Genomic DNA, 25,235 nt, shown 5'->3' on the forward strand with positions numbered 1-25,235 from the left:
CAAATTGGTTAAAAAGAATGTTTCATTTTTAATTTGGGAGTTCGGAACCTTCGTATGAAAAGTTGTTCAGTTAGAAATCCGGCCTACAAATGTAACTGTGAAGTAGTTTCGGTTTTTTCGCAGCAGCCGCCACCGGCATAATAACGTTTTTGAATCTTTCTAGTGCTGAACTTATCCGGCATGTGTACAAAGGCTAAGTATGTGCATTCTTCGACCCGAACTTGTTTAATATTTTTCGCAAATGCAGGGATGCTGCAAAAACAAGGTGCTTGCGTGGGGGTGGCGTTCTAATTGCTCTCAAGTGTCATTAGAGCGCATTTTTGTGTCCACTCATGAACGGTGACTCTCTGTTAGATCAGATCTGCATGTGCTTAAATTGTCCCACTTCACGAGGCTGTTTAAGTCTACTAGTCTCGTTTTTGCCGCCTGAAAGTTCATTCGAGTTGTACAAAGCGCATATTGACAACATAGTATATCTAGTAAAGTGGTGCACAAGTCGACATATACAGTAGGTTCTGTTTTTATGCGGTAGATACGTTCCGCAAGAAACAGCATAAAAAAAAAACAGCATAAAAAAAGCTACTAGTTCTATAGTAAAACTATAGATACGTTTCAAAAGTGCTAAAACCGCATAAATCTGAAATAATGTAATAAAATCGCATAAAAAAGGGCACTAGTCCCATATTATAACTATAGATACGTTCCATAGACCGCATGAATCTGAAATAATTAAATAAAATTGCATAAACAAAATATTGTATTTTTGAAAATTATATCTTTATTTAAGAAACGTCAGAATCGAAAAATAAATTTAAGTCAGAAATAGAATCAGACAATACCCACATGTTGCACGTTCGTTTAGGATTTGGCGTAAAATCACTTTCGTCACTTGAGGAAATGTACACGTCTGATCTAGATAGCTATGCAGGCGGTTCCATAATTGTAGGGTTAGCATTTCTGATGTAATCTGTGATGAGTTTTTGCTTAGCTGGTTTAGAATCTTGTTTATATGTACAATTCCCGATAGGTCGACATGCATTTTGTAATTTAAAAAAAAAACCGCACTATTTCAAAACCGCATAAAAAAAAGCCGCATAAAAACAGAACCCACTGTATGTGCTTTCAAGTCATTTGCTAAATTCACACAACAATGCAGTGTTTTGTTCTCAACTAACAGTAACAGGCAATAGCAGCTAGAGAGAAAACCAAATCATGCTTTTGTATGACTTGTTTCTCTCTCAGCATTATCACAACACACATATTTCGGCAAGATAGCAAGAAAAGCAATGACACTGAAAGGCAATGAAAAACAATTCAATTCAAACAAGTGAATTGTGTCAAATGTGGATTATTTACTTACATGAATTCCTGATATTTTAAAATCAAATAGGCAGTTAATGTTTGGTATGATGGTTTTGTAGAATAAAAATTAAATTCTGATTAATATTTGAATGTAACTTACACTTTGCCTGCTAATATACACTACGTATATACATACATATGACACCAATTCACACATTGTACTTGATGTCTTTCGGCAAAGCTTGTATGAGAATGTTTTTCTACCATTGCCATGCAAGCATATAAGCAGCGTCGTGCAATTCGTGCACTGTCGATAGAGCTGAAGTAGTATTGCTTGTTGAAGACAGTTTTTCTTCGTTGCTGTTCAAGTTGTGTGCCTACATTGCTTTTTGTCTTCACAAACAGTGTCACATGCAACGTGTGACTTGTTGCTTTGTAATAAGCAAGTCATTTGTGCACCACTTTAATATCTAGTCTTGAATAATCTAAATAACAATAATTTATGTATGTGCATTAGGTGATTTCAATTTAAGTAAGATAAATTGCTGTACTAGTGTCTTTAACTCTACTCCCGCACCAAATAATGTTTCTGCGAATCATGACTTATATTTAATTGATAATATTCTTAGTCTTATATTAATTTATTTCAAATTATTAACTTTGTTAATTTTCTGAATAGAACTTTGGGCCTCATATTTCTAAGTGATAACTTAAACAACCAGATCAATGAATGTGTGAATTCCATAACTCCTAAAGATAAGCATCATTTACCCTTAGTTGTCAAACTCGACTTTTACTGTTTTTCTATTGTTCCGTCTGATGCCAGGATATAATTTAATTATTCATTTTGCGATTTTGCCAACTTCAATGACTTATTACTTGATGTTGATTGATTTTCTGAGCCTGATATATCTAATAGTTTTTCTGCCTTTAAGTCCATTTTGTCTAAACTCTGGTTGAATAACATTCCGCTCGGAAAGAAAATGTCTTATAAATTACTCTGGCCTTCTAAGACTTTGAAAGAGCTTAAAAATCTTAAAAATAATTATTTTAAGAAGTTTAAATCTACTAAAAATTGTTTGTATTTCGTTAAATAACGTTAAAGGATTTCAACGATTTAAATAAATATGTCTATAATACATATATTAATAACATGGAGTTGAACATTAAGTAAGTCCCAAAACCTTCTGGACATACATATGTAAAATCTAGAAGGTATAGTGCCAATGTTCCCGCTGGTATCTTTTTAGGCAATAGTCAAACGCGAAGCTCAAGTGAAGCGGCAAATTTATTTGCTGAGTTTTTTAAATCTAATTTTGTTGACAAAGAACTTGATCTACCATGCGACTTTTCTTCTGATATGGAAGCTTTCTTCCTCTACGCCATCCTTTAAGAGTGACAATAAAAATGACGTTAGAAATTATAGGTATATTTCAGAGCTATGGACTATTTCCAAAGCACATGGTCAATGCAAAACTGTGCATTCCGATTAAATCTTTAATTGCTCAAATCGGCATGGGTTTGTTGCTAACAGATCTACAGTATCTAATCTGGCTGTTTTTAGTGAATACTGCATAAATTCTTCCTCGGCTGGTTTCCAGGTCGACTGTATTTACACTGTTTTTTCGAAATTCCTTGATAGAATCTTAATTAAAAAATTAGCTTGTTTTGGCTTTCATTCTGCATTTCTGAAAATGGGTAAACTCTTATTTGAGCAATAGACGATGTTAATAAGCTTTATTTGTGGTGCCAGAATTCACGTCTTTCGCTGAACTTATTCAAGTGCTTTAAAATATCTCGAAAACATTTAACATTTTGTGCACTAAGTACAGTATCTTGACTTCTGTCCTGTCGCGACGTTATCTTTAACAACAAATTTTCTTTTAATAACCATTTAAATTACATATATATGTATATATGTATTGGGTAGTCGAAAAAGTCTTTTCGTATTTCTAATCAAACTTCAACTCATTTTTTTATATTTATAATGAATTTTATTAAACCAAATATGTACCATTTTGATCGACCATCTATTGCCATTTTTCTTTTAGAGACATTATTCCATCAGTGTAAAACTTTTGTGGTTTCCCGGCGAAAAACTGCGACAAGTAATTTTCACAGGCTTCTCTTGAAGCCAACTTTACTCCGTTAAGGGAGTTCTGCATTGACCGAAACAAATGGTAGTCCGATGGTGCAAGGTCAGGGCTATATGGTGGATGCATCAAAACTTCCCAGCCAAGCTCTCCCAGTTTTTGCCGAGTCATCAAAGATATGTGTGGCCTAGCGTTGTCCTGATGGGAGACGACGCCCTTTCTGCTGATCAGTTCTGGCCGGTTTTTTTCGATTGCTTGCTTCAATCTCATCAGTTGTTGACAGTAAAGTGTAGAATCAATCGTTCGAGCAGGCTGGAGCAGCTCATAGTGGATGATTCCTTTCCAATCCCACCAAACACACAGCATAACCTTTCGAGGCGTCAATCCTGGCTTTGGGACCATTTGTTGAGCTTCACCACCCTTGCACCATGATCTTTTTCGCACATTCTTGTCGTATTTGATCCACTTTTCGTCTCCTGTCACCACTCGCTTGAGAAATGGTTCGCTTTCATTTCGTTTCAGCAAAGAATCGCAGATGTTAATTCCGATCCATTAAATTTTTCACAGACAATTCATATGGTACCCAAACATCGAGCTTCTTTTTGTAACCAGCCTTTTTTAAATGGTTCAAAACCGTTTGATGATGAATGTTTAGTGCCTTGGCAATGTCATGGCAGCTTATGTGAGGGTCAATCTTTTCCATAATTTCATCGACTTTTTCAACAATAGGTCGATTGAGCGAAGTACCTCTTTCACATCGAAATTTTACGAACTGATACAGCATCGTCTCCGTAAACTTCACAAATTTCATTGGTGGCTTGCGTGGCATTCTTCCCTTTTTTATACAAAAATTTTAAAATATAACGAATTTCTTCATTATTTTCACTCATTTTTGAACAGCTATAACTTTTTTTCAACTTCTCCGAATTTAATTTTTTTTGGTTAAATGAAGCTTAAAATGTCACCTTTCTAACACCTTATGATATGACACAATGTGATTGGTAGCACTGGAGATAGATGACTCCAACGACATCTATTGACAAAATACGAAAAGACTTTTTCGACTACCCAATATATAATTGGCGCGTACACCCTTTTTGGGTGTTTTGGCCGAGCTCTTCCTCCTATTTGTGGTGTGCGTCTTGATGTTGTTCCACAAAATTGAGATATCTACAGTTTCAAGCCGACTCCGAACGGCAGATATTGTTTTATGAGGAGCTGTTTTCATGGCAGAAATACACTCGGAGGTTACCCATTGTTTGCCGAGAGGCGACTGCTATTTGAAAAAACTTTTTCTTCATTTTGGTCTTTCACCGAGATTCTAAGCTACGTACCAATCCATTCGACTACGGCGGCCACATAAATTATATTACTTCAAAATCTTTCTCAATGTTGGGCTTCGTCAGACGGAACTCCACTAAGTTCTCTGATCTCTATACTATTAAGTTACTCTATACATCATTTGTTATAAGTTACTCATATACATTTAGAAAATGCTATTTTTATTTAGAGATCATGTAGTCAGCAAAACTATCAATACAATCGAGCATGTGATAAAAATTTTTCTCTTATATGCCTTTCGGTCTCTGAATTTTATTGATCCCATTCCTTCATATTCTGCTCGTCTCATGCTTATAAGAGTCAAGTCCTTCGAAATTCGTAGGTCTATACTGTGTCCGTCTTTTACTTATAATATTATTATTGGACCAATTTCCTACTTGTTGGAAAGGATTCGATTTAATGTTCCCCAGCGATCTCTGTGGAACCTCTACCCTTTTCATGGGGAAAACTTTAAAACTAAGTATGTCAGTAAAGCTCCCATTACTCGTGTTTGCAAGAATTAAATACCGTTCATAATTATATTTTTCTCGATTTTTCGCTTTCAAGAGTACCTGTTTAAAATCTCTTGCATTCTATATTTTAGTTGTTCTTAAAGACATGTAATATATCTAAGAAACTTTTGTATCAAATCTGTAAGGATTGTAATTCATAGACTTAAATAAATGTACTTCCGGGGCTAATGGCTTCGGGGATTTTCGCTTTAGCTATGGTAAGTTTAACTTCATCTGAAAGTATATGTCACACTAGTGCTTGATAGATTTTGTAGGTATCTGGTTACATAATGCTTAATTTTTTTGGGAAAAAAAGAGAAAAAAATCGCACATCCCATCCCTTCGGGTTCCACGATGCACAACCATCGAATGTGACGGCCATGTTGTCATCATACAAAAGGCAAACATTAAGGTGTTCACCCTTGAGAGCACCTTTTATATCCCGGTGATGTTGGTCGGGCAGCAGATGGACGAGAGTATACGGTGATTATACCATGACATTCCAAGGTGGAACCGAAGGGAGAAACTTTCATGGGTACTTTGTGCAGTCACCATTTTCTCTATAACGATGTTTTATTTAATATGGAAGAAAATACGCAACTTTTCAGCGAAAAAAATTGTCAAAAATCAACGTGAAGTTTGAGACACTTAAGACATGCACTAAAATTGAATGGACTATAAAACTACTTAACCAGAATATCGCTAAAACTGCTGACTAAAAAGTGCGAAATTTTGATAAAATTTGCCAATGTTTTAAATATAAATTTTGTGCAACTTTCAAATTTTCCGTTTTATAATTTTTATTCTAGTATAAACTTTGTTTTTATAAAAAAAAATTAAAAAAAAGCATTAGTGAAAACTGGCCAATAAGTGGTGTAAGACGAAAGTATTTACGCAGAACAAATATATCACTTTATCATTTAGGTAATCTAGCAATTTCTCCAGTTAAAAAATATATTTCGTTTATGCTTAGGAATTGTAAATCGTCTTACTTTAACATCGTATTTGATAGTCTTTTATTTTCACCTATACCTTTATCTCTCTATTTTTCAGTGGAGCATTTTCTGAAGTGCGGCTGGCTGAAAGCAAAGAAAATCCTGGAGAACATTTTGCAGTTAAAATTATCGATAAGAAAGCGCTGAAAGGGAAGGAAGAATCACTTGAAAATGAAATTCGGGTACTTAGGCGGTAAGAATGACTCTTAAGGCTATAGCTCATTTTACGAGTTTTGTTTACTATGGTAATATGTAATGAACAGAAAGACCTAAATCTGACATTGAAGATATAATCACTGAAACTAGGATAACCTGGGCAGTGAACACCTTCAAACCATTTAAATCACTGGGTCCAGATGGATTATTCCCGGCTCAAATAACACATTCACTCAACTATCATATATTATGGAATGGTTAACGGCTGTTTTCAAGGCTGTTCTGAAGCTCAAAAGTGATCGCAACCCTAGGGGCCTCAAAGATCGGGAAAAGAGTCAGTAAAAGAACGCCTCAAGGCGGAGTGCTGTCCCCTCTCCTCTGGGTGCTGGCAATAAACTTCTTGCTAAAGAGCCTAGAGGAGAGGGGACAACACGTCGTAGCATATTCGGATGATGTTGCAATGGTAGTAAGAGGGAAATTTCCTAATCTTCTTCTTCTTAATTGGTACTATAACCGCTACGCGATTTTGGCCCACTTTAACAAAGCGCCCCAGTCGTTTCTTTCTCGTGCTAACCGGCGCCAGGTGGACACACCAAGTGAAGCCAAGTCCTTCTCCACCTGATCTTTCCAACGCAGAGGAGGCCCTCCTCTTCCTCTGCTACCACCAGCTGGTACCGCATCGAATACTTTCAGAGCCGGAGCGTTTGTATCCATTCGGACGACATGGCCCAGCCAGCGTAGCCGCTGGATCTTTGTTCGCTGCGCTATGTCTATGTCGTGGTAAAGCTCATACAGCTCATCGTTCCATCTCCTGCGATATTCGCCGCTGCCAACGTGCAAAGGTCCAAAATTCTTACGCAGAATATTTCTCTCAAACACTTCAACCGTCATTTCATTGCATGTTGTCATCGTCCAAACTTTTGCGCCATACTTTAGGACGGGCATGATGAGAGCCTTTTAGAGTGTTGGTTTTGTTCGTCGAGAGAGGACTTTACTACACAGTTGCCTATTTTGTCCAAAGTAGCACTTGTTGACTAGAGAGATTCTGCGTTGGGTTTCAAGGCTGACATTGGTATCGGTGTTAATGCTGGTTCCTAAATACAGTTTAGACAAGGCAGAACTAACAGCGTGGTTTGTTAAGGTCGATGATGTCAATATCATCGGCATACGCCAACAATTGTACGCTCTTATAAAATATTGTGCCTGAGCGATTAAGTTCTGCGGCCCTTACGATGCTCTCCAACGTCAGGTTAAATAAGTCACACGACAGCGAGTCATCCTGTCTGAAACCTCGTTTGGTATCAGACGGCTCGGAGAGGTCCTTCCCAATTCTGACGGCGCTGCTGGTGTTGAGGAACGTCATCTTGCATAGCCGTATTCGTCTTGCGGGGATACCCGGCATATTCCGGCATCGCGGCATGCAAGTAACTCCTTTCCGTACTGTCGAATGCAGCTTTGAAGTCGACGAAAAGATGGTGTGTGTCGATTCTCCTTTCATGGGTCTTTTCCAAGATTTATCGTATTGAGAATATTTGGTCGATGGTAGACTTTCCAGGTCTAAAGCGACAGTGATAAGGTCCAATCAGTTGGTTGACGGTTGGCTTCAGCCTTTCACACAATACGCTCGCTAGAACCTTATAGGCGATATTTAGAAGACTAATCCCGGGGTAATTGGCAGAAATTGCAGGATCGCCCTTCTTATGGATTGGGCGGAGCACACTTAAATTCCAATCGGCAGGCATGCTTTCATCCGACCATATTCTGCATAGGAGCTGATGCATGCACCTTACCAGCTCCTCGCCGCCATGTTTGAATAGCTCAGCCGGCAGTCCATCGGCGCTCGCGGCTTTGTTGTTCTTTAGCCGTGATATTGCTATGCTCACCTCGTCATGGTCAGGTAACGAAACGACCATTCCGTCGTCAACGATTGGGGTATCGGGATCTTCACATTCTCTATGACATGCGCAGCTGTTACCGTTTACCAGGTTCGAGAAGTGTTCCCTCTATAATTTAAGATTGCTCTGTACGTCAGTCACCAGATCGCCGTCTTTGTTCTTACAGGACAACGCCCCGGTCTTAAAACCTTCTGTAAGCCGCCGAACTTTCTAGCAGAATTTTCGGGCGTTGTTTCTATTGGCCAGCATCTCAAGCTCCTCGCACTCACGTATTTCGGCCTCTCGTTTCTTCTGTCGGATAATACGTCTCTCTTCCTTTCTGAGCTCTCTGTAGCAATCCCACATGGCTCGCGTTGCGCCCGATCGCAGCGTGCCTTTCTTTCTGCGGCAGCATGACATTCCTCGTCGTACAAACTGTCGGGCTCGCCGAAATCCGATTTATTTTTCGGCGACGATACGTAGAGAACGAGAAATGTTTCTCCATTGCTCGCGCATGCCGGTTTGTTGGGCAGTGCTCTCCGAGAGCAGGAGTGAGAGTCGAGTGGCGAATCTTCTGGCTGTCTGTTGCGATTGCAGCTCTTCGATGTTGAACATTCTTTGCGTAGGTAGATGTACGTTTTTTGCTGCACAGAGGCGTGTGCGCAGTTTGGCTGCAACAAAATAATGATCCGAGTCGATGCTGGGTCCTCGGATCGTACGTACATCTAATACACTAGAAGCGTGTCTTCCATCTATCACAAAATGATCAATCTGGTTTCGTGTTTTTCGATCAGGAGACAGCCAGGTGGCTCGGTGAATCTTTTTATGCTGGAATCTGGTGCTGCAGACTACCATGTTTGGGGCCCCAGCGAAGTCGACCAGCCTCTGTGCCTTACCGGATGTTTCGGCTGAATTTTCCGACTGTAGGACCAAAAATTCCCTCCTTGCCAACCCTGGTGTTGAAGTCGCCGAGCACGACTTGTATGTCGTGGTGGGGGCAGCGCTCATAGGAACGTTCCCAGCACTCATAGAAGGAATCTTTGGTCGCATCGTCCTTCTCTTCCATCGGGGCGTGGGCGCAAGTTAGCGAGATGTTAAAAAACGGGCTTTGATGCGGATTGTTGCGACATTCCAGGTGCATGCCCTCAAATCATAATCCTTATTTCGCTTGCAGTGGTCGTCATCAGTATAGGGAGGTCTCATCCGAGGCTTTTTTAATATGTTCATTGGGGGGGGATTTTTAAGTGGCGGGTCCCAAACCCAACGCACAACCAGCTATCCTGGAAAGTTTCGCCTTCTCACGTTAGCTCACTCCCGAACGGGTGTTCGGAAGCTACGCAGAAGAGAGTGGGCTAATCCCAGACGTGGTGAGCTGCTTGAACCAAATGCAGAAGAATCGTCCTGGCCACTCCCAAGTGAATGGCGATCAGTAACTTTCCCCACTTGCGTGGAGTTCTACATAGGGAACCATCCTCCTATTTCCTAATATAGTCTGTGAAATCATGCAAGATATGCTAAACATGGTTGAAAACTGGTCAAAAGCAAATGGGCTAAGTGTCAACCCTACTAAAACTGAACTCGTCTTATTCACTAGGAAGCATAGAACTCCAAAAATTAGTCCTCCGACTCTAGGAGGTGCGGCACTGTCAGTTAGAAGTCAAATGTCGAACATAGTTTAAAAAGATCGAAAATAGCACTATTTTCTTGTAAAAAGCTAATAGAACTAAATTGAGGTCTTTCTTCATCTATCGCTTTACACAACGATTGTAAGACCAATCCTAAAATACGGTATACCAGTATGGTGGCCGACTTCAGATAAGATATATCATATATTAAAAAAACTATGGTATATGTACAAAGAATGGCCAGCCTTTGCATCTGCGGGGCCCTTAGGACTACACCCATAGAGGCACTAAATATTATGCTTAACCTTTTACCAATAGAGTAATTCGACAAGATTAAAAAAAATCGGTCTAGTCAGAACGAACCACAGAGTACACTCTTCAATTTTAGAAAAATGCCTAGTACAACGGATTTCCGTAAGACGAAGGATATCAACTTAAAGTGCCTATAGCAGCTTGTAAACTTTTTATAAATAGGGAAACCATCAACAAGGTAAATACAATTTGGCAAAACCTCACAACATGCGAACTAAGCACGCAGACATGGACGAACTGGAACAGCAGTCGATCAGAAAGCTGGTTAAGGTTTAACAGAGAAGCTATAAGAAACAACGTACTTCGATTTCTTTAGAAGCTGTCTTAACACGGAAGAAGAGGAAACAATCAGACACCTCTTATGTGAGTGTGAAAGCTTAGCAATAAACAGGCTCCACACTCAGCATTTTTCACTGATGTAGCGGACATAGCGCACATAAAACTAACGAAGCTTTGCTCGTCTATTAAAGCAACCGAATGGTTTAAAAAGGAGCCCATAGGGTAAGGATAATGGACCTACGAAAGGTCTAAGTGTGTCTTTGCGACAGCCACCCTGCCTACGTACCTAACATGTATTTATGACTGTACAAGAAAATTTCGTCTTAAATTAAATCCATTTTCTCATAGCTCCGGGTGGGTCTGATAAATAGAGAGGAACCAAAAAATTTTATAAAAGCAGACATAAATATTTAACAGCAGCAAAATACCACATTTCTAATTCGGAATCGAGCAAATCGCTGATCCCCAATACCTCTTCGCTTAAAAACAGAATATTCGCTTAAAAAAGAGAATATTCTGCACCTGAACACAGACGGTTCGATACATAAGAAGGCATACATATGTGCGTAAGCCCAGGTCGTTGCTATTGTAGCAGTCACCGAGGAAACATCCTTTTTCGACAGGTTGAGTGGGTTTGATGTGGCATGTGAAAAGGTGGTTAGTGTCGTGCGGGGTGCCTTTACCTGCTGGACATATGTTTAGTATATCCGGGATAGGTAAGAGTTTAACCTACCACAATATCCAGAACGTAATTGGGCGAAAATTACGCGGGTGTCGAGAGGAAACTCTTCGTCTGCAATAGGTAGTGGTTGGACTCTGTTAACAGCATTCGGGGGTTTAACGTTTAGGAAGGTGGTACGAGCCTCCCCATTAAGGTCTTATAACGTCTGTTTATATACTGTTCGGTCCAGCAGTTGTGTTTTGTCCTGGATCTCGTCCGTGTACTTGAAGATATGTCTTTTGACATGCCTGGGAGGTGGCAAATGTCTGCAGGGGTGATTCCTTTTGTAGCATCCGAGTTTATATAGCTGTGATTCTTAACCTAGAGCATTGTGAAGGTGTTACAGGGGAACATCAGAAGACATCCCTAGTTTTTGTGATTGCAATATTGTGACTTGTCCGAAGCTTTTTCCACTTCGTATCAGTGCTGCCAGGCCATCAGACGGGCGCAGTACAATTCAGAATGCTTTAAATATCGTCAGAAACATTTCCTTGTCTTTGTCCCAAGTGCTGCCGGCAAGCGATTTGAGGACCTGCTGAGGTTTTGGAGCTTACTGCCAATGTGGCTGTGTGCGCTGAAAAGGAAAGCAAACTATCAAAAGTGGCGCCCAAAATTTTGGGTTTCATAACGGTCGGTATTGGTGTATCATCGACTTTCTGCTTTAGCGGTACTTGGACCTCATTCGTCTATTTAGTGGGGGAAAGTTGAGATTACTCGCCATGAAAAAGCAAGAAGGGCTGACGAAATAAACGTTCACATTGGAACACAAGTCATCGATGTCATTGCCCCATTATCGAACAATCGTCAACATAGGAGATCAGTGAGACTCCCTCTGGTCGATTGGGGACCTTCGAGATGTATAAGTAGAAAAGCAAGTGTGACAGGACCCCACCCTGCGGTACACCTCCTCCTCTGAGTTTTGATCTAGAAAGATGACAGACGAATGCCGAGACAGGTTTCCCACGTTTCAGTAGTGGGACCACTCTCCCTGCTTTCCACTTGTCAGGTATGATGAGAGTGGCCAGGGACAGATTGAAAACCCTTGTGAGGAATCCTACTCCCAGAGGTCCCAGATGCTTCAGCATCAGCGCGTTTAGTCCGTCAGGGCCAATGGCTTTTGATGATTTCGATTTGTTGATGGCCCCCTGAACCTCATCACCGGAGAAAGTAAGTAGCGCACTGTCGTTCGTCAGTTTGTGCAGTCTTCTGGTAGCACGACGTTTGGTTCTGTCGACCGGAGGATGCAGTATAAAAAGCCGGCTAAAATAGCTCGCGCATCTCTTCGGGTTCGACGAAGTGCAACCGTTGCAACTTGTCGTTGTTCTTTGTCGGATTCAATAGGGACCTCGACAAGAGCTTACTCACACCAGAGGTGAAGTTGCAGGTCTGTTGCGGGGATCCCCGAGTGTGGCATGGCGTAGCTTCTCACGCTCGTTTGCTATAACGCCTACTTTCAGCGGAAAAATTGGGACGTATGTCCTGTATACTTCTAGCCGCAGCAGCGTTGATCACCTTCGAAATGCGCGTTCGTCTACGAGCGCGTCCATGGAGATGGGAAAACCGGCGAAGATATCCTCGGTGAGCTCCACGAAGCCGGCCCAATCGTTTAAGTTAATGTATGATCGGTGCATTGCGGAAACAAGGTCGGAAAGTTTTTTAATCCAGACGGTAATGGTTAAATAGGAGAGATAAATAGAGATAGCATAGGTCGCCAAGTTATGCTACTGATTAGACCATCGCTGGTAATAGTAAACTCAAGCGAGCTGCTGTTAATTTCAGCAAATCGTTTACTAAATTCCATTTCTGTGGTTATTATTTGTCTTGGGTTTGTACACACGAAAAAGTTGGTATTTAGTTTGAAATATGAAGGAGACGGTATCAATAAAACGGTCCGCGGATGACATATGGCAAAACTAAATTTTTTGTTTTTTGGTAGGACTGTTATAAGCTTACATCTCAAATTTCAGCATGATATGTCACATAGTTTGTTTTCTGTGCTACTGTAAACAAGTCAAGTTTGAGTGTGTTCTTAGAATTTAACGATGGAAATTCAAAGAATTTGTTTGAAATTTTGTTATTCCAACAAAATTTCGTCTTCAGACGCCTTAAAAATGTTGCAGACAACCTATGGGGACTCTGCTCTATCGCGTGCACGTGTTTTCCAGTGGTACAAATCGTTCAAAGAGGGCCGTACATCGGTTGAAAACTTGCCTCATGAGCGTCGTCCAGCAACATCAGTAAACGACGAAAACATCGGAAAAGTAAAGGAAATTGTGCTTGAAAATCGCACAAATTGCAAAATCGGTTAACGCTGAATATTATTTAGACGTTTTAAAGCGTTTGCGCGAGAACATTCGTCTTAAAAGGAAGGAATTGTGGGACAACAAGTCATGGTTCTTGCATCACGATAATGTACCAGCTCACACATCACGTCTTGTTCGCGATTATTTGAACAAAAATAATGTTAATATCGTTCCGCAAGCACCGTATTCGCCTGATATGGCTCCATGTGACTTTTTCTTGTTTCCCAAGCTCAAGTTGCCGCTCCGTGGAAAACATTTTGAGACAATTGAAGTCATAAAACAGAATTCGAAGAACACACTCGAGCTTGACTTGTTTACAGCAGCACAGAAAACAAACTATGTGACATATCACGCTGAAATTTGCCATGTAAGCTTATAATAGTCCTACCAAAAAATAAAAAATTTATTTTTGCCTTATGTCATCCGCGGACCGTTTTATTGATACCGTCTCGTTCATATTTGAGCAGAAGGTACGTTGAGTAAATAAACTATCTAATATCCCACTGCAGCTGCTGTACTTTAAGTTAAGAAAATAGGTGGTAAGCTGCGCAAATTCCTTGGACGACCTAGTTGGTTTGTTTTGTAATTTTAATTTCTTTTGAATTTAAACTTTTATAAATCACATACTTGCTCACTATATATATAGGGTTATTCAATAGGTGCGCTTCAACTTTTTTCCGATAGGGAGGGCGAACGACGCAATATTTTTTATTTTTCGCTTGTCATTTGTAAACTTCATTAGTATACATTTCATCATGGAACGCTACACACTTGAGCAATGATTGCAAATCGTGCAAATTTTTTATGAAAATAATAGTTCTGTTGCTGCTACTTTAAGAGCATTACCATTTTACGGTCCATTTAACAAGCCGTCCCGTTTTGGGGTTATGTGAAGTCATTGGTCTACAGTAACAAGCCGGCGACGATTTGTGAGCTCAGAGCCAATATTGAACGCGAAATTGCTGGAATTTCGGCCGATTTATGCAAAAGAGTGGTCGAAAGTTGGGTTCAACGATTGGACTTCGTAAAACGTGCACGCAGTGGTCATGCAAAAGAAATCGAATTTCATACTTAAATGTATGTGTTCAAACTCGATAATAAAAAAAAAATTAGTTAAAAAAGTCAAATCGTTTGTGTTTTATTCAAAAAAGTTCAAAAGTTGAAGCGCTCTTACTGAAAAACCCTAGAGTCGTTTGATTAGTCTCTTTCCATTAAGTGACAGAGGTACTTTTCAGGCAGTATCATTTATCTTTGATCTCATTAATGGAAAAATCAAGTGTCCTCCTAGAAAGAATACAGTTTAATGCTCCTTGCAGAAATTTTCACAAATTTCATTGGTGGCTTGCGTGGCATTCTTCATTTTTTTATACAAAAATTTCAAAATATAGCGAATTTCTTCATTATTTTCACTAATTTTTAACAGCTATAACTTTTTTTCAACTTCTCCGAATTTAATTTTTTTTCTGGTTAAATGAAGCTTAAAATGTCACCTTTCTAACACCTTATGATATGACACAATGTGATTGGTAGCACTGGAGATAGATGACTCCAACGACATCTATTGACAAAATACGAAAAGACTTTTTCGACTACCCAATATATATATATCATTCCATCATTCTATATATATATATATATAGCAATATATTCAATAAAATGTATAGTCCCCACCATTAGCTATAATGGCTGCATATCTGTGTGTGAATTTCTGCGCACGTTGTGGAAGTAATCGGCTTCAAATCAGTCGAAATTGCCTCGATAAGTTTGAGTTTGAGTTTTTGCTTAACTATTGCTTAAACACTTTCAATTAGATTGGCATCAGTGATTGTGAATGTCTAGCCAGCATATCAATCCCCTTTTGCTGTCTCTATACACCTCTATACACTTGGGATTGCTGTCCTCTTGCAAAATTCAAGTTTGTTCGAAATATCTGCGCAGCTGATAGCAATGATTCCTTTTAGAAATTTTATTCATCAAAACTGCATTCAAATTAAACACAAATATACGGCCACATTCTTTTTCGAAGAAGTAGCTTCAAACAAGAACCTTAAATGGATTTTTAACAGTTCGTTGAAGGTGTGGATTATCAGCAGAACACCAGGACCGACGTAAGCAACTATTTAGCCAAAAGGAAGATTCACCAGTGAATATTAAGTTTGCCTGATTGCTTTCTGAATTTGCTTTAGCCCACGCAAATCCTTTTTCAATGTGTGATAATGTGAGCAGCGGTGTTTTCAATGTGCTCCGGAATTCGACTATAAAACTGTTTCAGCTTCACTCAATGATAAGTTCTGCTTTGTCACAAACAAACCAATGATCGATGGCGCCTGGTGTCCAAAGCGCCGCAACAGCAACATCAATTAGTTTCATAATGTCACAACCGCGCAATACAGGGAGCACAGCCTCATTTTTGATGGCTCCAGTTTGCTCGAATTTCATGCGAGCTATGCTTAACGTAACGTCCTCAGCGGGTCGGGTGAAATAATACATCCGCGGTAAGGCATGCCTCTCGTAAAAGGCGACGAAAATTCGGCAGGAGAAGGGGCTCGTCTCGAAAGGCCTCAAAGGGCTTACACCTCGCCATTAAGTTGGTGGTGCAGGCTCAGTTGAGAAATCCTGACTAGTTTCTGTCTTGGCTCTGAACTCTATTGCCCATGAAGCGTATAGTCAAGCCTCGCATGGCCTCGCTGCTTGCATAGATAACCATGGGGACACTTAGCGAGATTGCACTTTCGTGTAAGAATAGCGGCTTGAAGTCGGGACTCAAAAGAATTAATTATGAATACCCAAAATCAAAAACAAACCATCGAGAAAAGACCAGAAGAAGCAAACAGAGCTGGTCGAAATGGCAATGTGGATCCAAGAGCAGCCTTCAGAAGAAGTAGCTTACTGCTAAGATGGCGGATGTAACGCTGAACTACAGGCGTTCAATGAAGGCAGCAGAAGGCAAAAGAGCGCTCTCGAGTCCCCGTAAGACCATAGCCATCTAGCAAATAACAGATACTCCCCCTTCTGCTACGACAAACCCGAAGTGAATGGTAATAGGTCCGGCTGCCCCTGAGAGCTGTAGCAAAGCCAGGGCAAATGGACCCACAGGGAACAAAAAAGGACCCCCTGAGAAAACGGAGACGGTTACTAAGAGGTCCAACCAAAAGAAACCGAAGGATAAGTTAGCTGAGCCAAACAAAAAGAGCAAGCCGCGAACACAACACATAAAGTCAGAAGCTGTTATGATAAAACCTGCAGAAGGCCATAGTTATACAGATGTGATGAAGGACTTACGCGCGAAGATTACGACTGATGAGTCAGTCAAGGTAAGGTCCGTCAGGAAAACGAAGACTGGGGCCATACTTTGGAGTTTGGTAGGGGAGAAAAAGTCACGCCAGAGTTCATGCCTCAGCTGAAAACCGCTATGCAGTACACGGCTTCCATCGCGGAGTTAAAGCCGAGCGCCTCGATTGAGATACGAGATCTTACTCCTTGATAGCCAAGGCGGAGGTAGAAACAACCGTCCGGAAACTGCTCACCAACCAAAAGTAACAGATACAGACGAGGACAACAGCGCCGAATGCGGAACAAGGACGTACTTTCCTCACGCTGTCTGCGGAAGGAACCGCGAAGCTCATCGAGATCGTGACTATGCGAACAAATTAAGAAATGTTATCGCTGCCTTGCGATATGGCACACATAAGCAAACTGCAGTGGCCCTGATCGAAGGGATACGTGCATCAGATGCGGGAAACCAGGGCACAAAATAAAATATTGGAAAGCAGATCCCAATTGCACGAAACAGGAAGGGCCGCGCTCTGGCTACCAAGTGGTAGCGCAGCCGCTGTCACACAGCACGGAGCCGGTTGCTGCTACACATATGATCAAAATAAATGCTTCACAATGCTGAGCTGCTCTATTATCCCCAGCGACAGTATTGAATAATTTAGAACGAAGCTGGACCTTATTGAGAATAAGATTCGTGAAATAGGTGGCTCCTTCATCGTATCCGGAGACTTTAAAGCCAACGCTGCCAGACTGGGGATTGCAGTGGCAGGATGTGAACACGCCACGCCGGATATCTCTCTAGTGACTGATAGCCTGGCTGGGGCAATCAACGGGTGGGAAGTTCTGGAAGAATACGAGTATACTGGAAGTTACTATCAGCATATTATTTTTCGGATCAGTACGAGAACTGACCCTACCACAACTCTTAAAACAAAGGGCACTCGCAAATGGAACATGGCCAAACATGGAACATTGAAGTGTTCTTAGCTCACTTTGATGCAAATTTCTTGCCGCTTATGAGTGGTGACGCTGGCTCCCTTGCAAGCGCCATGATGAAGCGCCTTGCCAAAAGCTGCGATGCGTCGGCACCTCGTGGCAGACTGGGCTCAAGAAGAAGACCTGTGTACTGGTGGACAACAGAAATCGCAGTGCTCAGAAAAACCTGCTTCCGTAATAGAAGAAGGTGCACCAGAGCCAGACGAAATAGAGAAGCAGAGGCGGAAGCTGCTGATTTCAGAAAATCCCGAAAAGCACTGAAACAATCAATCATCACCAATAAGAAGGCAAAATTGGAGGAACTTCGAAGAGGAAAATGGTAACGGGGAAGCTAAACACCAACTCCACAGCCCCACATCTAGACAGCTATCAGAAAAATTGTGGACAAACTGTTCCCCACGCACCCTATACTGTGCGGGATCAGAGACGAGATGCTCCCACCCTTCACTAAAGAAGAACTTAAAGCCACGACAAGAAGCCTCAAACGAAACAAAGCTACAGGCCCAGATGGCATCCCAGCTGAAGCTCTCTAGCTTGTGGCTGAAAGCCGACCAGTTGTGATGCTTGACGTTTAAAATGCATGTATCAAATAATCTTCCCTAAGTTGTGGAAACTACAGAGACTCACGCTGATCAGCAAGGGTAAGGGCGACCGTCAGCCTGGCGTCCGCTTTGCATGATGGACAGCGCCGGGAAATTGCAATAGGGGAGGTGGTAAGCAGCGCTCAATGCAGACGCCACTACCGGAACCGTCCTGGCAAAGCTTCATGTACGAAACGCCTTTAACAGCCTATGATGGGCATACAATAGGCACTACGACAAAAGTTTCGAATACCTGCATATCTGCTAAGAATTCTCCAGAGCTACCTGAGTGAGCGCGAACTGCTATGCGACACACCAGATGGCCGGTAAACAAAGCGATAACGTCTCTCCCAGCTCAAGGATCTATTATCGACCCTGATCTCTGGAATCTGAGCTACGACGACGAATTGAGCATAGAAATGCTAGAAGTTATATATTTAGTTGGGTACGCGGATGATATAGCGGCGGTCATACGAGCTCGGGACACTGAGAACACTAGAAGTAAGCTGAACCAAGTTTTGATAAGGACGCAAATATGGCTTGACAACCCCGTCCTGGAACTCGCCAAACATAAAATGGCACGTGCAAATAGGCGACATGTCGTTAGTGAGCTAAAAAGTTGTGAAATACTTAGGTATTCAACTTTACTGTAGGTTTACTTTCTGGGCGCAGGTACGGTATGCGGCTACCAAAGCAGTAAAGGTCAGGCGTATGCTAAGTAGATTAATGACAAACATCGGTGGGCTAACACAGAGCAAAAGAAAGCTAATTATGGAGGCCGCAAACTCAATTACGGCAGCGAAGTATGGGGGATTGTGCTAAACTGCAAAGTCAAGCGCAAAACACTGGAGGCTGTGCAACGAGCAACATCCACAGAGTTGCCTCAGCGTACTGCACTGTCTGACGCTCAGCAATTTTTGGTACCAACGGGCTGATACTCATCGCCCTCATGGTCCGGGAACGAATGGAAACGCGGGGCTCTAAGAAAAAACACGTTATCAGTAGTTTCTCAGAACGGAGATGCCAAACCATGCTGTGGAAACTTTCGGAGATACCTGGGCAAGGTAAGCGATTCCAAGTGCATATACCGCGAAGCGATGACGCTGAACACACATTTTTTAATTGTGACAAATGGCTAGCGGGAAGCATTGCTCTGAGGGAGCACATTGGCGACATCGCGCCGAGCAACATAATCAGCAAAATGCTCGAACGCGAGGGCAGCTAGATCGCGGTAAAGAAATACATCGAGAACAATATGATGGTCCCAAACGTGGGTGCATAGAATAGGTCCTTTATGAATGCTGTTCTGGGCCCTCCCGAAGTAATATCAAAAGTAGTCACGGAGTGTCTCCCCAGAAGGAGAGTAGGGATCGGTTTATTGGCCACACCACACGATGCAGTAGACGACGGTCGCTATAAGTGCGAAGGCATTTTAAACCCTACTAAAAACTTTGAATAACTTAGAAAAAAAAGAACTGATTTGTATAAGTGAGGTATTTTTATTTGGTTTGGTTATTTACAATTTATTAAAACTATTTGTTCAATACAATATCATTCAAGTGGCCACCATTTTTAGCAATCACAAACTGCGATCTTTTTTCTGCGTTTGTCATCACCTTGTCAAGCATTTCTTGTTTTATAGCGTCGATTTCGGCACGAATGTTTGCCTTAACACGTTCCCGCCGGCGCTCTTATTCATGGTCTTCGCCCACAGACGGCAAGATTTAAGTCTTTTCGCTCTATCGGAAGCGATTGCAGGTCATAAAACGAAATTTTTTCATAAGGGTAGTCGTTTATGGCATCTCATCTCATAGGTACCGTTTAATAAAGTACCATTGGTGGTACACGCCGCCTCATGAAGCAATCTTGTGCGGGCCACCGGTGGTACGCGCCGCCCCATGAAGCAGACTTGTGCGAGCCACCGGTGGTACGCGCCGGCGTGAACGTGTTAAGCTGCTCAATAATTTGCGGCTTGCTGGCGTAAACCTTACTTTTCAGACAACCCCACAAAAGTCCGGGAGCGTTAAGTCATGTGATCTGGGGGCCAGTCGATGTCGCTTCTTTTTGACACTAGACGTCCCGGGAATTTTCGGTGCAGAAATTCAATTATTGCATTCGCAGTGTTGCATGGCGCACCGTCTTGTTGAAACCAGTAACCGTTTAAACCTTTCTCATGCATTTGCGGGCAGACATAATGAGCCGACATCCATCGATATCGGTTTCCATTGACCGTTTCATTTTCTCAGTAAAGATGGTTTTGGCGCAAATGCCGGCCCAAACAGTTACTTTCCGGTCATGCAATGACGTTTCATGGATCTCGTGTGGATTTTCAGTTCCCAAAATGCGGCAATTTTGTTTATTCACGCTTAAAATTTGCTTCCAAAAATTGGGTTCAGTGTCAACCATTCGAGCGACTGTTTGGCCATATTCCAAGCGACTTGAATGGTCTGTCGGCAATATTCTTTGAGTCAATTGCACTTTATAGGGAAACAAATTTAAATCATCCCTTAAAATGCGTCGCATTGTGGTTTCACTGTTGCCACGATACGACACTGTTGGCTTCTGAGCAACGCTCTCCCTCACTGCTTCATCAAGTTTGTTTGCGGATATACAGAAGTATAAAATCGTATTATCTGATCTGAAAATTGTATATCTATATCAGGTATGGTCAAAAATAATTTTTTTTTTTCAGTCAAGGATACCAGAGATTATCCACACTCTGAGAATGTGTTTCGGTAGACCGAAATACATACTCGAACGCATGGCTATTAGAGCTCGCGGAATGCTTACTTTAAAGGACAAGTTAGAATGCCTTATTGAAACATTTGTAGGAAACATTTCTAGCACAATGGAGGCATGCCAACTACACGTGCATCTCCACAACCTATTTTTGGTTAAGAAACTTTTTGATAAACTGCCTAACAACCTCAAACTGGACTGGGATTTCCATCCGGAAAAAGTGTCCATCGTTAAGCAATTTAGCGACTGGATATTTTGCTGAATTTTTAGATATTTTGTCTTTGATGCATCCAGTACCGTTGTCAACTTAGCATTGCATAAGAGTAATGACTTAGATAACACCCACACCGTTAAAGTCAACGCTGAACAGTGGCAAAGAAATGAACGGACTTGACCGTGCAAGGGTTAGGACTACAAAATTCCACAATGTGCAGTTTTTAAGACGTTTTATGAATGAAGTGTGCGAAAAAGAGGGCACAAATTGCACAAATTCATCGAGCTTGCAGTTGAACAAGTAAAAACTCAGAGAGAAGATAAGGTCATCAACATTCATGTATTTTTAAACGAAGGGTCGTCTGTAAATCTGATTGGTGCAGATAACTGAAACTTGGCGATTCCATTAAAGTGAATGAGGTACTTGGTCTCGTGAGATGTATATAAAGACTGCCGACGCAGATTTAAGTACGCCATAAGGGCAGCAAAAAAAGCGTATTGGAGAAACTTTTGTCTTAAGTAGGCGCCGGAAAGTGGTGTAACTGAGCTCCAGCGACCTTAGCTATCTCTTGAAAGAAGATGGAAATTGAATATCTAACAGTGCAGAAACACTAGATTACTAATGCAGGCACACTTTCCAGGTTTTTTCTCCAACGAAGACAGTAGAACTTATCCTATTAACTCCTTCAGAGATTTTTAACGGAGGGTAACATAAAGTTAATAGTCAGAGATAGTTAGCCTGATTCTCTACTATGGTATTGTAGTATGTTGGAATGCCCTTGAGGAGGGTATGAACATTAAAAAAAGCTTGACAAGGTTCAAAGATTTGCATGTAAGCCAAAATAAGCACAGTCTTAGCACACTGATTTCAGTTATAACAGGACACTGCGTAATAGGCACGCCCAGAGGAAGAGACGATCTCACGTCTCCTGTGCCATTATCCTGCTCTATCCAGACGGAGATTTACTATTTTAGGTAGACAAATTTTTAATGAATTGGAAGATCTCAGTACAGCGGGCATCAGAATTGTTCTAAAAATTTTAAAAAGTACTTAGTCTTGCCATAAATTCTGTGACAAGTTTTACAATGGATACGGCGATAACAAATTCGAAGAAAAAAGTTGCGTTATTGTATTTTTTTCTTTTGTTCGTATAGACAATGCGAATTGACATAGACAATTAGATTTACGAATTGCTGAAAAAACTTTATATTTCGAGAATGTTTGTTTACCATACAATCAATCGTTGTTCCCAAACGTCTGAAGTGACATACAGAAAAAAAAGGTGTTCGTTCATGCGTGGCTCGAACCAGTGCAGCCATAAAAGCCGTTTGAGAAAGAATTCCCAGAAATCCCCTTAGAAAGCAGAAATTATTTCCAGGGAAATGAATGTATCAACCAGATGCATGTCAAGACTAATTAAAGATGATCTCCGCATGAAAGTCTTCCGTCGCTCAACTTCTCATCTTTTGTCAACACGCTTGGAAAAAATTAGACTCGACAGAAGTAAGCAGTTTCTTCGGTGGCACGCAGTCAACGGTCATGAAAATATTATTTTCACAAATGAGAAAATTTTCACTGCTGAAGATATTTTTAAGAAGCAAAACAACAAAATCTATGCTAAAACTTCTAAAGCCGAAAAAATGTTGTTTCAAGGGCTCCTCGTGGCCTCCATCCAGCCTCCGTAAAGGCGTTACATCTCTTCATTTCTGCGAAAAAGTGGTTAAGACCGGAACAAAAGTGTACGAGGAAGATATCTTAAAAGGTGTGGTGAAGCAGTTCAATTGAGAGCATTGAATCTTCCAACAAGATTCCGCTCCAGCCCGTAAGGCAAAAACCACCCAGCACTGGCTAGAAAACAATATTCCTGGGTTCATAGCCGCAGAAGATTGGCCGTCTAGAAGTCAAGATCTGAATCCATTGGACGGCAGTTTGTGGTCAGAATTGGAGAACATGGCGTGTTGAAGACCTCATAGAAATTTGGAGAGTATCAAACAATATTTGCTTCGACCAGCAACGTCAATATCCGTGGAAACCCTGCGTGCTGCAATAGCTGCTTGGCCTACTCGTCTTAAGGCTTGTGTAAAAGCAAGTGGTGACCATTTCGAATGAAAATTTAAAATGTTTTTGTTTTAATATTTGCAATACATGATTAAAAAACTAACTTCATTAAAAAAGTATTGTGATTTCATATCTATAACGGCCTTAACTTGTAACAGAACTTATGGCAGGACTATGTACACACTGGTTTTAGAAGAGATAAGGACAAGTTCCCCACGTGGCATCACAATGAGCTATGACCTTAGTGTATTACATAGTGAACAACCGCTTCGGCACCCACGTCACTGGGTGCACTTGGCAGTTATGATTTCGAGGTTGTATGAGACGTCGTTTATTTAGACACCAGCATTAACACCGATAACAATGTCAGCCTTGAAATCCAACGGAGAATTTCTCTTGCCAACAAGTGCTCCTCTCTCATTGAACAAAACTAACACTCTATAAGGCGCTCATCATGCCCGTTCTAACGTAGGGCGCAGAAGCTTGGACGATGACAATATCTGATGAGACGCCGCTTGGAGTGTTTAAGAGATATATTTTATATGTGATATGATTGAAACCACCAAATGGTTTTTCCATCGGCTTAGATGATTGTGCCATGCGTTCACTAATCTAGTTTTTTTTTGCCCTGATGGCCACCAATTGTGTTAATTGTATTGATTTTGTATCAATTTCGGTTACTATACCACATCTGGCTCGAACTCGAGTTTTGGTTTAGACCAGAATGACTTCAATTTATGGCAGTATAGTTCCTGTGCCCCGCAGGTTCGAATGTCCTTGGATGAAGCACTAAACAATATAAACTTTTCTATTGTAATAGCGGTCGGCCCTCCGGTAAGCGATAGCATGTCTCCGAGTGAATTTCTGCAATGAAAAAGCTCTCATACAAAAAAAAAACAATCTGTGAAAAAGGGTGTAATCGCCAATTATATATACATTTCAATGTTTGTGGTGGACGGTATAGGGTATATACTCTTCTAGCCGGTCAATCTATAACTATTACTATAGGATTCAACTACTTTTTACTATCACAAGTGTTACTTCAGTTTTTTTCTAAAAAAAATATTTTACTGTCACTGCCTTATATATATATAATATATATGTATATGTTTATGTATATGCCTTAGAAGCAAAGAAATCTCACACGACAAACAAGTAATATTTTACGTGAAAGTAGTATTTTAGACGACTAATAAGTTGAGTATCCACTTCAGCTTAAAGTCAATGGGATATACTAAAGATTATTGGATATTGTCGAATATTTACTTGTAGAAGTAAACAATATGCAGTTCGTCCAATAAATAAAATGTATTTTAAAATGCTGCATGTATGCTGGGTTCTCAAAAAGTCTATTCTAATACCATTTTTTACATTTTTCCAGGACATATATACTTCTGACATACATACACTTTCAGTTTTCACTAAATTTTTGTTGTAATGTCATACCTATTGACCTTTTTTCAAAAACACATGAAGCACGACTTACTTTCTCGCAGTGGTATCAAAAAGTCATTTAAACTTTTTTAGTTGTTTCAACTATGACTCGTTTCTTTTCTTTTTCATTAATGAATATTGTTTATGTTGTTGAATTAAGCTGCACAATTTTTCAGGGAATATCTTATTATTTTTTCGAATTCTTTCTTCTTTTATACTTCCTTTCTTTCTTTCTATAGGTTCAGTGCCAATGATCCCAATAGCGGACCTCGGTGAGTTGAAATATTTATGGAGAAAGAGAGAAGAAAATTTAAAAAACTCCGTGTGTAAAAAACTTATTAATCTCGATTTATATATTCCCTGAATTTTTTGAGGTTGGCCCAAGTCGTTCGAAATGTTAGACAAGTGTGTTTCTCATAAACCTTTTCCATCAAAATTTTTTGAA

The 25,235-nt window shown here is 40.8% G+C and overlaps 1 protein-coding gene across 6 annotated transcripts in view; it reads left to right on the plus strand.

Annotated features, from left to right (window-relative positions):
- LOC129250143 (calcium/calmodulin-dependent protein kinase type 1-like) overlaps positions 1-25,235 on the plus strand; it is a 203,560-nt gene that overhangs the window by 17,944 nt on the left and 160,381 nt on the right. For 5 of the 6 annotated variants that reach the window (XR_008582805.1, XR_008582804.1, XM_054889785.1 and 2 more), the window contains exons 2-3: positions 6,281-6,415; positions 25,030-25,062. Coding sequence is in view for 4 of the 6 variants with exons in the window: in XM_054889785.1 (XP_054745760.1) it covers positions 6,281-6,415; positions 25,030-25,062 (168 nt within the window). In the remaining 2 variants the exon portion in view is untranslated. The remainder of the gene's footprint in view (positions 1-6,280; positions 6,416-25,029; positions 25,063-25,235) is intronic. The other variant, XM_054889787.1, reaches the window with a different exon arrangement.

This window comes from Anastrepha obliqua, chromosome 6 (assembly GCF_027943255.1).
Source record: "Anastrepha obliqua isolate idAnaObli1 chromosome 6, idAnaObli1_1.0, whole genome shotgun sequence".
Classification (NCBI taxonomy): Eukaryota; Metazoa; Arthropoda; class Insecta; order Diptera; family Tephritidae; genus Anastrepha; species Anastrepha obliqua.